This window comes from Perognathus longimembris, chromosome 23, assembly GCF_023159225.1.
Source record: "Perognathus longimembris pacificus isolate PPM17 chromosome 23, ASM2315922v1, whole genome shotgun sequence".
Lineage (NCBI taxonomy): Eukaryota > Metazoa > Chordata > Mammalia > Rodentia > Heteromyidae > Perognathus > Perognathus longimembris.
Window position 1 is genome coordinate 14,603,474 of NC_063183.1, and position 12,383 is coordinate 14,615,856.

Here is a 12,383-nt window from a genome sequence, read left to right on the forward strand (position 1 = left end):
CATACTGATCTTACTTTGCACTCTTTTTTTTTTTTTGTTTTTTGTTTTTTGTTTTTTTTTTTTGCCAGTCCTGGGCCTTGGACTCAGGGCCTGAGCACTGTCCCTGGCTTCTTTTTGCTCAAGGCTAGCACTCTGCCACTTGAGCCACAGCGCCGCTTCTGGCCGTTTTCTGCATATGTGGTGCTGGGGAATCGAACCTAGGGCCTCGTGTATCCGAGGCAGGCACTCTTGCCACTAGGCTATATCCCCAGCCCTTACTTTGCACTCTTGAACAACTAATGCTCTAGAGAAGAGACCCTCAAAGGGCACACAATACTTCTCCAAGCAAGTCTTTATCCTTTCTTGCCAAGAACAGGAAAAGCCTGTTTTCCTTTGAAGCTGTTAGAAATGTTCATCTGTCTCTCTCGCACACACTTATTGACATAATAGTATTCAATCTATAGCAAGACCCTGGGGGAGCTCAGCATTTTACCTCTTTATTTTGCTAGTCCTGGGGCTTGATCTCAGGGCCTGGGCACTGTCCTTGAGCTTCTTTAGCTCAGGTCTAGAACTCTACCACTTGAGCCCCAGTGCCACTTCTGGCTTGTTCTGTTTATGTGGTACTGAGGAATCGAACCCAGGGCTTCATGCATGCTAGGCAAGCACTCTGCCACTAAGCCCTTACCTCCTTTTCCTATGTGACCTCTTGCCCCTTAAGAAAGCCTTTGGAGAAGGAACTAAAACCAAGATAAAGATGGCTTATAAGGGGCTGGGGATATGGCCTAGTGGCTAGAGTGCCTGCCTTATATACATGAGGCCCTGGGTTCGATTCCCCAGCACCACATACACAGAAAATGGCCAGAAGTGGCGCTGTGGCTCAAGTGGCAGAGTGCTAGCCTTGAGCAAGAAGAAGCCAGAGCACTGTGCTCAGGCCCTGAGTCCAAGCCCCAGGACTGGCCAAAAAAAAAAAAAAAAAAGATGGCTTATAAATGTGGAGGTGGAGTCCAGGTAAAGATAAGGATCTTTTGTCCAATATTCACTTCCTAAAAAAGTAGCAGTCATCCAGCAACATTTCACACATACATATATGAAACTGCCTCATTCCAGTGCTTCATCAGGCATCCTTCCCTGGCCATCCTCCCTGCCATCCCTGTTGTGGGTGGAGGTTTCATGTTCCTCATGTGTGCTCTGATGTCATCTCACCCAGTCCTATGAAGCAACGCTTCCAGGACTCCCATGTTAAAGAGTGGGGGAACTGAGGCACAGAGAATAATAAAACGTCACCCATCTGCATCCCAGTGCCTCTTCCAGCTTTCCCTAGCAGACAGTAACTCACAGAGTGGAGCTTGGAACACATTTATTTTCTACCTCTGTGAAACCTTAACGAGGAACAAGGAACTACACTGACATTAAAAGGAATAGGAGGAAAACACGGGGTTAGAGGAAAAAAACACAAAAAACTGCCCTTGCTCTTGATAGCCTAAACAGCTACTATGGAGGCTTCTGGGTCAGGAGGGAGGAGGGAATATGTGAAGGCCAACCTGCCTGGTGTCTGGGTCCTGCTTGAGCCCTGTTAGGTGCCTCCACAGGTGGGAGGGCAAGCTTGGCTATCTGCCTATAAGAGAGGCCCACTGGAGGTGTGCTGGTTTTAATGGAAATGTCCCTCATGCTTGCAAGAGGTGCCTGTGAGGTCTCTGATGGCCAGTTCTAGTGGGGTTTGGACAGCAGGAGTCTGTGGCTATTTGTGTTTGGCATCCATGTGCTGCTGCTGCTGGTGGTGGTGGTTAGGCAGGGCCCATCTTTTGCCTGGGATGGGGGCTTTATTAAAGAGACTCTTGCCCACCTCAGTGGCTCAGCCCAACACTTAGTAGATGCACCCTGCCATGCCTGGGGGACCCTGTGATGACTGCTCTGGTCTCCCATTGCATCATCTTGCACAAGGTGGCAGGGGATCAAAGCTGCCGTGGATCAGGGAGGAGAAGACAATTACAGAAGGCTTTGTAAAATGGGGATGGGGATGGGGATGGATAAGGCTTGCAAAGTAGTAAGGCGCAGGGAAGCCAGGTGTTCCCTTTGGGGGCCAAGCCTTGGTAGGGAACCAGGTGGCCCCAATCTATCTGGTTTAATTTGTTCTTTCCTTGCTGGTTTTTGGGAAGGGTGGGCATCACACTCCATTTCATGTGGAGTTTCAAGTGTTAGAATGCCCAGCATTCTGTTTAGATTCACGACAGTCAGCACCATCTTTAGTTTGGAAGGACTCTGTGAGCCTTGGGTAAAGAAAAAAACAAAACAAAGAAAATTTCAGTTATTACCCATTTTTCTTTTGGTGGTGTTAGGATTTGAACTGGGGGCTTTTTTGCACTGCTAGGCTGGCACGATACTAGTGAGCTAGGCCTCTAGTCCTGTTCCTGTTTCCCACTGGTTGTTTCTAGTATGGAGTCTGGGTTCCAGACTAGGTGCACCCCTACTTTAGTCCCACTGTCACTGGGATCACAGATGTGCACCACCATGTATTGGGAACAGCCTCCTAGTCTCAGCATCCCAAGGAGCTAGGATTACCAGTGTGAGCCACTGATGCCAGTTTTATCGTTGTTGTTGTTGTTTTTTTGCTAGTCTTGGGGCTTGGGACTCAGGGCCTGAGCACTGTTCTTGGCTTCTTTTTGCTCAAGGCTAGCACTCTACCACTTGAGCCACAGTGCTCTTTCCTGGCTTTTTCTAGTTATGTGGTGCTGAGGAATCGAACCCAGGGCTTCATGCATGCTAGGCAAGCGCCCTACCACCAAGCCACTTTCTAGCCCTGTTTTTACCCTTTATACAAAAAAAGTGCATTAGGTCTGCTTGTTCACCAGCAGGTGCGTGTGTGCGTGCTTGTGTTATGTTAGGTACACAAAGTAGCAAGCATCCAGGAATCTGGAAAATTAAGCTGAAGTCTCTCTCACTGTGAACATGTATGCATGTTTTCTTAGTTGTGCCACAGCCCTATGTGAGAGAAAGACAGATGCTCCTCAGAAGGGGGGATGGAAGAGCTCACAGTCTGGAGACGTGGTGCTTGCACGTTGTTTCCCACAGTTGTCTGCTTTATGTAGATTATGTGTGTGTGTGTGTGTGTGCACGCGCGCGCTCATGCGTGCATGCATGTGCATCCATTCCGTGGGTGTGAAAATGTGACTGAGAGCTCAGGGAGTGCTTGGTAAGCTCACAGTGAGGGTCCTGCCCTCCAGGGGCAGCTGCAGTGGACAGTGGGAGGATGACAGGGCCTGTGTGGATGGAAAGTCGGAACATGAGACTTGCTTCTTGGATCCCATTACCTAAGGTGCCTACAGTTGGCCTAGAGCAGGCTCCAGCACTTCACGGCTCCCTGAGGCCATGGGACATCGGTCTGGAAGTCGGGACTGGGCACTTAGCTCATCAGCCTGAGGCTCTGTGTGTCCCTCCTTCTCCATTTCTACTCCAATCACTTCTTCAGGAGCCTGAGTCTTCTGGCTGCTTGAACCCTCATTGACAGGGAGCTCAGGTGGGGCTACACCCTTCCGAAAGGCCTTCAGCTGCTGGAGAAGCCAGCTCTTTGCCGTACAGTCCCTGCAACATAATAAAACCAGCCTTACTTAGTGCCAACTGTGGTCTGACCTCCCAACACTTCACCGCTGGAATGGCCTGTGTATGGGCCCAGGTCACCTGACTCCAGAACTCAAGTCAAGTGGGAGGGACTCAGGTTTCCCCCAAGGACTGGAGTCTGGCAGTTTGGAGGATCTTCTTGGTAGAGCCAGGCCAAGAGGGAAGAGACCTGTGGCCAGATGCAGACAGAAAAGCTGTCTGCCCAAGTTCCTGGGGTGTGTCCTTGCTCTGAGGACGGGTTGTGAGGGGCTGCAAGTGGGTATCAGGCAGGGAGCCCGTCCCACACTTCCTGACTCGGCTTCTTCCTGCTTTTGTCCACAGTGCCTGGCCTGTGCTCCTAGCATAGGTCCTGCCACTGCAGGATCTCATCTGCTGTTGTGGCCACAGAGGGGCTTGGAAAGCCACACTGTGTTTCCTGCTAACACCACTTCCCTCCAGCCGTCTCTTCCTTGACTTGCCATAATGGAAGGAGCCAGAGGGAAATAGAGGCGGCATCCTGGGGAGGGTGCTGGCATGTCCTAAGTAAGTCCAAGGTTCCACGGGCTAGGCCAGGAGCCCTACACCCCACTTCTACCTCAGGCCTTTAAAGTGTGATAGAGCTAGGAGCTAGGCCATGTCCAGCATACAGGGGTCAGAATCCCAGCTCCAAAGAGGGGGGACCTCAGGGTTACCATGGGCCCTGAGAGGAAGGAGGTGTCCGCCACTCCCAGGAGGGGGGACCTCAGGGTTACCATGGGCCCTGGGAGGAAGGAAGTGTCTGCCGCGCCTGATCCCGCTGCTCTCCCACAGCTGTAGTCTCCTCTTCTTCCTCCTCACTGTCAGAGGAGCTGTATTGGGAGCTGGGGGGAGAGGACATGGTTTCTCTGGATTTGCCCCCATGCCACCCTGCCAGGCTCCACTGCCTGGGCTTCAGCCTCTCTTGCAGTGCTTGGTTCCTCCTTGGGGAGCCAAGATGGGGGGCAGCAGTCAGCTGAAGCCTAATGGCCACTGGACCAACTGACAAGTGGCAGGAGAGGACACAGGCCCTGCTGCAGCCATATCAAGTTGCCTTTTGCTCTGTTCCCCTTACTCTCCCCTTCCCACCACCTCCCATGGCATATGGGTCTGGGAGTCGGGCCTGGGGACCAAGTGGGTGGGGCCTGGCTGAGAGTGTCTGGGCCCTGGCCCTGTTCCCACCAGGAACCCCCAGAAGCCTCTTAAGGCCAGCAGGGGACTTTGCCAAGCAGACAATGGCTGCGGGGCTGGCACTACTCTCTACCTTTCTGAGGACTCCTGGCTTTCTGGATCCCATGGCTTTGTTGGCCTCAGATCCATGAAGATGGTGGGAGGCTCTGTGTTCAGCCTTCTGCCCCCATCCAGCCTCTGGCATGGCTCAGACTGGAGCCTCATCATAGCACACCTGAAAGGAGAAGAGGCTGAGTCCCTTCTTTGTGAGTACTGTGACCAGTAGGGCTTGTCCACCATACGTGAACCCACTCCTATATCGAGATGAAAATGAAAAATCTCAGGGAAAATCTCTGATTGGCCTGGCTAACGGTCACATGTCTAGGGCTGGACCAAGCAGCTTTGCCAGTGAGGTGGGGTGCTATGAAAATCCTCCTACTTTCAGCAGGCTGTGTAGAGGTTCCCATAGGGCCGAGGGAAAGAGCAGGAGATTTGTGCTCACAGACACACTTTCCCCTTCTGTGCAGTGAGGATGTTTGCAGTGCCTGCCCTGATTAGACTTGAAAACAAGGGAGGATATGAATATCTAGTCATGGCTGGCAAGAAGGCCCACCTGCTTCCAGTTTCCTGTTCTTCAGTGTCTTGAGGAATGTCAGCTGTCATCTTCTGGGCAGAAGTGTAGGTCTTGGACTGTGTAGCACACAAGAGGGCCAGCTGCTCTTGGAGTCTGCCCTGGGACCGTGGCATATAATTTCCTGGAGATTGGGCGGGGGGAAGAGGGGAGGACAAATTAGTGGGATCTGGCCCTTTGGCCCAGGTCTCTCACCCACAGTGGCTCAAGTCCTAGGTCCCTTTGGGGCTTCTCATGGTCATGTGCCCCAGGCTTGGCCCTGCCCTAAGTCCTTTCTGAAGCCTCCAGCCTCATCTTGGCAAAGAGAAGCACTGTATTTATGTACAGGGACTGACTCCTACTTGAGCTTTATGTAGGGTCCCAGGCAGCTGTAATGCAAATAGGTCATCCTATTGACTGTCCTATTATTTTTACACTATGTCTTCCTATTACTAGAGGCTTCCCTCTAGTAATACTGCTGCAGACAGCTGCTGACAATCTGTTCTAGCTGATTTAGACCGTCTCCTATTAAGTATAGACTGTTTTCAGGTTTTTGTAATCTTTGTAATGCAGTTAGCATATTGGAATACACTCTACTCACTAGAGTGGGGTATATATTATTTCCCTGAACAACACATGGGGGAGGCTTTAGGGGAGGTTTGCAGAATGGAATATCTTGATCAGAAGGTTCTGGGCCTTTAGAAAAGTGCTGGGCACCAATTGCTCATGCCTGTAATCCTAGCTACTCAAGAGATTGAGAACTGGAGGGTTTCAGGTTTGAAGTCAACCTGAGAGGCAAAGGACATGAGACTTCATCTTCAATTAACCAGCAAAAAGCCAGACAGGGCCATGGCTCCTAGTAGAGCACCAGCTCTGAGCAAGAGAGATGAGCAAAAGCATGAGGCCCTTAGTTCACCAGCACATATAAAAAATCAGAATGGCCCATTCTGTGCCCTCCTCCAGTTGCACAGTCACCTGCTATTCCAGGAGAGTTTGTCTCTCCTTATCTTACAAATGAACCGCACAGGGAGTCTGGACTTAGAAGCTGGGAACTGGCACTGCCCTTGCGCCTCAGCTTCCGGCCTGCCTCCCTTGCTCTCACTGTTGGGGACCCAAGTGGATGGCGAGACTGTGAGGTACAGACTGCCTGAAGCAAGGCCACAACACAATGGCTGAGGTGACATCTACAGCCTTCCTTCCTATACCAGGAGGCCAAGGAAGCAGTAGTCATATAGGAGCTGACTGACAAAGAAGAGCAGGCGGCAGGACAGATAGACTGACCGACTGACCTTCTCCCTTGAAAGAAAGAGGATGGGAGTGGAAAGAATCCTGAGCAGGTGAGGAGGGGGAGAAGGTGTGGGTATGGGGCTGGGGCCAGGTATGAAGGCCCCCATGTATCCTCAGGGCTTGGGCAGGCCTGGCACATAGCAGGCAGCCACCTAAGCCTTGCTGGGGCTGAGCCAGCAGATGAGGTGGATGCATGGCCAGTCGTGTACAGCCTGCAGCCTCTGTCATGCCAGGCACACAAGCAGCCACTGGCTTCATTTTGGCCCTGGTGCTTGAGGCAGACCTTGGCCTTGGCAGCTCTTGGCTAACCACCATGCATTCCTGGATGTGCCATCTGTGGGGCTGTCTTCTCGGACTGGCAGACTCTTCAGGATGTCATCCAAATCCCAATCTTCCAGGTGCTGGAATGATGAGGCTGGTGGTTAAATGGGGTCTTGTAGGCAGGGGCTAGGGTGCCATTCCACTACTGCTGGGGCAGACAGAATGGTCACAGGTGGTGTAGGGGAGGAATCAGGTTTAAGTTGTAGGTCTGCAAATGGTATGCTGGCCCTTGGGATTGAGTATAGGCTAGGGCTTTCATTTGCATTGGGACTACCATTTTTCAACTCCTCTTTTTTTTGGGGGGGGGGGCGGGTAGTACTTGGTTACAAAGATGTCTGACCTAGAGGAAACCCTGTGCCATTTTAAAACTGTCTAAGATATACTGGCTCAAGGTGTTTGCTTTTTTTTTTTTTTTTTTTTGCCAGTCCTGGGGCTTGAACTCAGGGCCTGAGCACTGTCCCTGGCTTCTTTTTGCTCCAGGCTAGCACTCTACTACTTGAGCTACAGCGCCACTTCTGGCCACTTTCTATATATGTGGTGCTAGGAATTGAACCCAGGGCTTCATGTATATGAGGCAAGCACTCTACCACTAGGCCATAGGCTATTTTTTAAAAGTTTGTGCTTCCTGTGACACACCTATCTTCTCTCCACATCCCCTGCTCTTCCAAAGTGTTCTGTAGAATCTTCTCATCCTGCCAGATAGGCACCGTCACCGCTTCCCTCACCAGTGTTCCTGATCCAACCTGAACAGGTTCTCCTGCTGGGTGAGGGCATCCCAGTGGGGAAATTTCACTTTGGCACCGTCTGATTCTATGTTTTACCTGGGACCTGTGCTTCAAATAAGCACTCTGCTTTCCCTCTAGGGAAAGCCAGAGTCTGCTCGGCCCCCACCTGCTGGGACAGGCATGGCTGCTTTGCCCAGCTGATGGCCCTTGGACCCTCAAGCTGATGGCCCTTGGACCCTCAAGCTGGCCTGAAGACCAGCTGCTTCCAGGCTGGGGGTTGGCAGACAGCAGAGGTGCCTACCTGGAGGGAGAGCACCAGATGTCCTTCTTGAGGCTCTGCTGAGGATGCCTGTGGCCTGGGTTCTGGCTCCTCGGCCTGGCCTTGACTGCTGCAGGGTGGGTCCCGAGTGCCCCAGGTCACTTTCTGGAGCACCTCCTTCTCTATCATCTTCCTCCTCTCCAGGCGGAGGGCTCTGCGCTTTGCTGAGTCTCTCCATGCATCCTCATCCCAGGGTTCTGCCTTCGCCTTTCCTTCAGGAGGGAGGGTGGCTTCTCCCTGAGGGCCGCAGGCAGGACCCTGGGATGCCTTGGTGTCGAAGGACAAGTTTCCAAGGTCACCTTCCAGCCACGAGGAGGTCTCGGCCATTCGAAGGAGGGTGTTGGTGTCAGCGCAGCCCTGGAAAGGCTGGCCAGGACTGCTTCCTTCCCGAAGGGCTGAGTCCCTCATCCTCTGTCCACTCCTGGGTTCAGTGAAGAGTCCCCCAGGCACCAACACTGGCTGTTGAGAAAACAGATGAATTCTGTTAGCATTCCTAGGGACTTTTTTTTGGTAATAAGTACATAAGAAAATTTCCTCAGAAGAGTTGCTAAAATCCCTGTAGAAATGAAAACTTAGAGTTGCATGGAAATTGTGCCACCTGAATTGTTGGCACAATTGGTCATTGCTCCGGAATTGCTTCCTGTGCTTCTTGGCCTAGCTTGGGCCAATTGGCCATGTGTGTGGCCATGATGGGCCAAGTGATGGGCCAGGTGATCAGGTTAGCCTCACCCCCAAATCACCTGTAGTGATGCTAGAGCTGAGCCAAGGGAGGTCAACCTGGGGCCAGGAGACTCCTGAAGCCCTCCCTCTGCTAGCCCTGCAGGTATGCCAGGCCTTTCTGATATTTTCATTGGAGAGAAGACAGTTAACCACAACCACATCAAATACCCAACAGGTCTGACCAGTTGGGGCTGCCCAGGGATGAATTACAGCCTGAGTCTATTTGTAAAGGCAGCAATTAATTTCCAGGCACTGTATGCTGGGAGGCTTGGGCCTGCACTATGGCCATTCCTGCTGCTTCCTTCATCTTTCCCTGGCTTCTCACCAGGGTAGCAGTTTGTGAATTTGCACAGCATTTATGGGGCATCCTCTCCCCCTCCGACTTTCCCTTCATCAAAGGCTTAGGGGCTCTATGAATCCAGAGGAGTTTGGGAGCTGTGCCAATGGCCAGACAGTGCAGAGTGCGAAGCACCTTGGTGGGAAGCAATACAAGTATATGGACAAGTAGGGGGGTGCATCAAGTGTGTTGAGTGACCTGGGGAAGGGGGCACATGTGCTCAGGTGGTGGACAACTGAACATTTAGAGGCGGGAGGACTGAATACAGCAGAGGTGCTTCTGGCAGCAGTTTTAACGGTTTGAATCTCACTGCTCTAATAATCCCTGAGTGCTGTGGGGACACACACACACACACACACACACACACACACACACACACACACACACACAAATCACCTCCTGCCCCCATGGTGCGGTTTAGTAAGTCCCCAAACCCTGTGTCTCTCAGACCTCAGATGGAGACCTTTTAACTGCAGGGCCCCAGGTCCCAGGCTCGCTGGCATCAGCAGGATCTTCAGCGAGCTCCTCAGCCAGGTCTGGAATCAGAATGGGCTGGTTTCTCTGGAAGATGTAGGGCTCCTCTTCCTCTTCCCTGTCCTCTGACTGTGGACAGACCAGAGGTTTAGGGTGGTAAGGCAGCATGGGTGACCAACTCTCTTAGGACATCTAGGGAGAGCTGACTCTCTTCCTAATGGCCTTGCCCAGTGCTGCTTCCTGCCACCTGTTTAGAAATGGGCTTGGCAGCACCCCCTTGTGGGGTTGATATCCAGGGTTCCCTGTTCTGCAGGTGCAGACCACATCTAAGACCTCTTGCAAAGGTGTTGTAGTCCTGCCTGATGCTGAGTAACATCAGGGCAGGAGTCACTGAGAGCAGCCTCCCACCATCATGTAGCCCTGGTTTGGCATATCTGAGGGACAGAGACTGATATCCCCCAACTGCCTTACAGGGTTGATCAGAAGCCATGACAGTAATTGCAGCCCTGAAGCTCTGGGACTGACCTGCCCACTCCTTGGTCTGCTGGGTATACCAGATGGTCCCTGAGGTTGTGCTGGTAGTCCTGTCAAGTTTACCTTTGCAGAGGTCCAGGCAGGACCCAAACCTTGTTTCTTATACTAACTTGCCCTAAATGCCCAATGCCAGCCTGGGTGCTAAGGCCCTTGCCTGTGGCTCACTGGCAGCTTCCCTGTTTAGTCTTGTGTGCAGATGGCTACTGGTGCTGATCCCAAATCACCCCTGGGGGAGAAGCCCTCTGGGGGCTTATCACTGTGCATTGGGAGGGCCATCATTGGTGGCCCTAAGTGGTGGTGCTGGTCCGAGTCACCACCAGAGCAGAGTGGCAAGAGGCAGCCTTCAGCAGATAGCCCACCTGGGGCTCAGGTGGGGGCCAGGAGCACCACTGGAGTGGCATTGAGGATTCTGGGCACCATTCGAGTACTTGAGTTTTGGATGGATGGATGGAAGGAAGGAACCAAGGGACTTTTTCATTGGTCCCATGGCTGAAAGTAAAGCAAAAGCATGCTTCAGAGGTGGAAGGGAGGTATGGAAGGAGGTGTGCTCTAAGGCTGGTCCTGGCCACCTTGGGCCTCTCATAGTAAGAAAGAACAGTCAGCACCCAGGAGGAAGCTTGCTCACCAAGGATGAGTCGGAGTCCAAAGATGGAAGCTGATCTTTGGCAGCCTTGAGGATGGCATCCCAGGGGGAGCCCAGAGAGGGCACATCTTTGTCTCTGAATTCCATGGAGACCAGGCTCACAGGATGCCATCTTTGTATGCCATCATCCAAGGAGCCCTGTGGAGAACACATAGTGAGGTGGCAGCATCCAGGTGTGACCAACACCAAGAGATCAGGGGCTGCCTTTCTAGAGTTCCACCTAGCTACAGGCAGAAACAGACTTTCAGGTCAGACCTCTCCATTCTTGTGATTCTGCACTTTTGTAGGTACTAAGGCTGTGTGTGTGTGTGTGCATGATTGACATGTATTTATATTTAAGAATATATGTGTATGAAAACATAGGTAACAGCCAAGCACTTGTAATCCTATTCAGGAGGCTGAGATCTGAGGATGACAGTTCAAAGCCAGGAAAGTCTTTCCTGATCATGAGACTCTTATCTCCACTAAATTACAAAAAAAAAAAAAAAAAAGAGGCCAGAAGTGGAGCTGAGGCTCAAGTGGTAAGTGCTAGCCTTGAGCAGCTCAAGGGATAGCACCCAGGCCCTGAGTTCAAGGCCCAGAACCAGCAAAAAAAAAAAAAAAGATAATATGAACCATCTATGTACATGATGTTTAGATATGGCATATGGTGTGATATATGTGATCAGTAATACATGTGACAAAGGTATGTATATATATTCGTGTAACATGGATGTTATCTGCATTTATAGTAGATGGCAAGGAGTTTAAATCAAAGTAAGGAAGAGGGATGGATGAGTGTTGTAGCTCTGTAGTAGAGACCTTGCCTAACATGTTTAAGACTTTGAGTTCAATGCGATCACCGCCCCCTCAAAAAGGGGGAGGAGAGATTTTGAGCCCTGTTACAGAATAGACTAGAGACGTTTTGGAGTCCCAAAAACCTTGTGTGAGTTGCACTCAGATTAGTCCCACATTCACGGTGCCACCCACTGTGAAGAGGAGACAACAGACCCCCACCGGGCAAGGGGCAAGGGCTCCAGGAACGAGGGGTGAAGGTCAGTATGGGGCCGCTGAGCCTCTGAAGCGGTCTGCCATGCGCGCCCGTCAGGCAGTTGCAGGGGTCTGCGACTCGGTCCGGGCTTCTCACGGCGAAGCTAGTTGCTCAGCGGGCCGGAACTGAGCGGCCGTGGGGCGGTGCCGGGGCACTGCACGCACCCGGCGGGCTGCTCGGCCGTCCAGGGCACAGTACTTGCCAGGGCGGCAGGGTCACCCAGGCGCAGGTGGCCGACTGGCTGGCGTGTTTCCCCGTGCCGGAGGCTCAGGGGGTCAGAGGACGGAGGCGTTAGACCTTCGACTCTACGGTGAAAACGGACCGAGCGCGCCCACCCGAGGGCTCCGGACTCGTCGCGCCCGGGAGTCGTTTCTCGCTGGCAGCCCGTTGGCCCAGCCGGCCGCGCGTCGTCGTCGTCATGGCGACCGGACGCCTCCGTCCCGCGAGATGGGCATTTGAATGATAAAACGAGGGTCGCGGAAATCACGGACCCTCCTCCCACCCTAGCTCTAAGGGTCCGTTTCTGCGGCCTCGCAGGCCCACCGCCTTTCGCCTCGGGCTGGCCCCTGACCACCCGTTCTCCGGCGGGTTTTCAACCCCGCAGCACCCGTACCAGCCAGCCGCG

The 12,383-nt window shown here is 52.6% G+C and overlaps 1 protein-coding gene across 3 annotated transcripts; it reads right to left on the minus strand.

Moving 5' to 3' along the window:
- Positions 1-1,319: 1,319 nt before the first annotated feature.
- Dnaaf8 (dynein axonemal assembly factor 8) lies at positions 1,320-12,353 on the minus strand. 3 transcript variants are annotated; one of them, XM_048332236.1, is made up of 10 exons: positions 12,261-12,353; positions 10,711-10,866; positions 9,528-9,680; positions 8,003-8,479; positions 6,939-7,056; positions 5,372-5,513; positions 4,853-4,993; positions 4,326-4,433; positions 3,288-3,558; positions 1,320-2,246 (listed from the first exon to the last, which is right to left on the minus strand). In XM_048332236.1, the coding sequence occupies exons 2-9, from the start codon at positions 10,813-10,815 to the stop codon at positions 3,297-3,299; spliced, it is 1,506 nt and encodes a 501-aa protein (XP_048188193.1). In that variant the 5' UTR covers positions 10,816-10,866; positions 12,261-12,353; the 3' UTR covers positions 1,320-2,246; positions 3,288-3,296. The 3 variants fall into 3 exon arrangements, with proteins under 3 accessions (XP_048188193.1, XP_048188192.1, XP_048188191.1); XM_048332235.1 differs by lacking the exon at positions 12,261-12,353 and adding an exon at positions 11,630-11,742; XM_048332234.1 differs by lacking the exon at positions 12,261-12,353 and having other exon boundaries at positions 10,711-10,976.
- Positions 12,354-12,383: the final 30 nt, after the last annotated feature.

Coding starts and splice junctions, on each gene's coding strand:
- Dnaaf8 (XM_048332234.1), bottom strand. CDS start 10,881: ATGTGTTCTCCACAGGGCTCCTTGGATGATGGCATACAAAGATGGCAT. Junction 5,514..6,938: donor CAAGAGCTGCCAAGGCCAAG/GTCTGCCTCAAG, acceptor CCCAATCTCCAG/GAAATTATATGCCACGGTCC. Junction 4,434..4,852: donor AGCCAGGAGTCCTCAGAAAG/GTAGAGAGTAGT, acceptor CTCTCCCCCCAG/CTCCCAATACAGCTCCTCTG.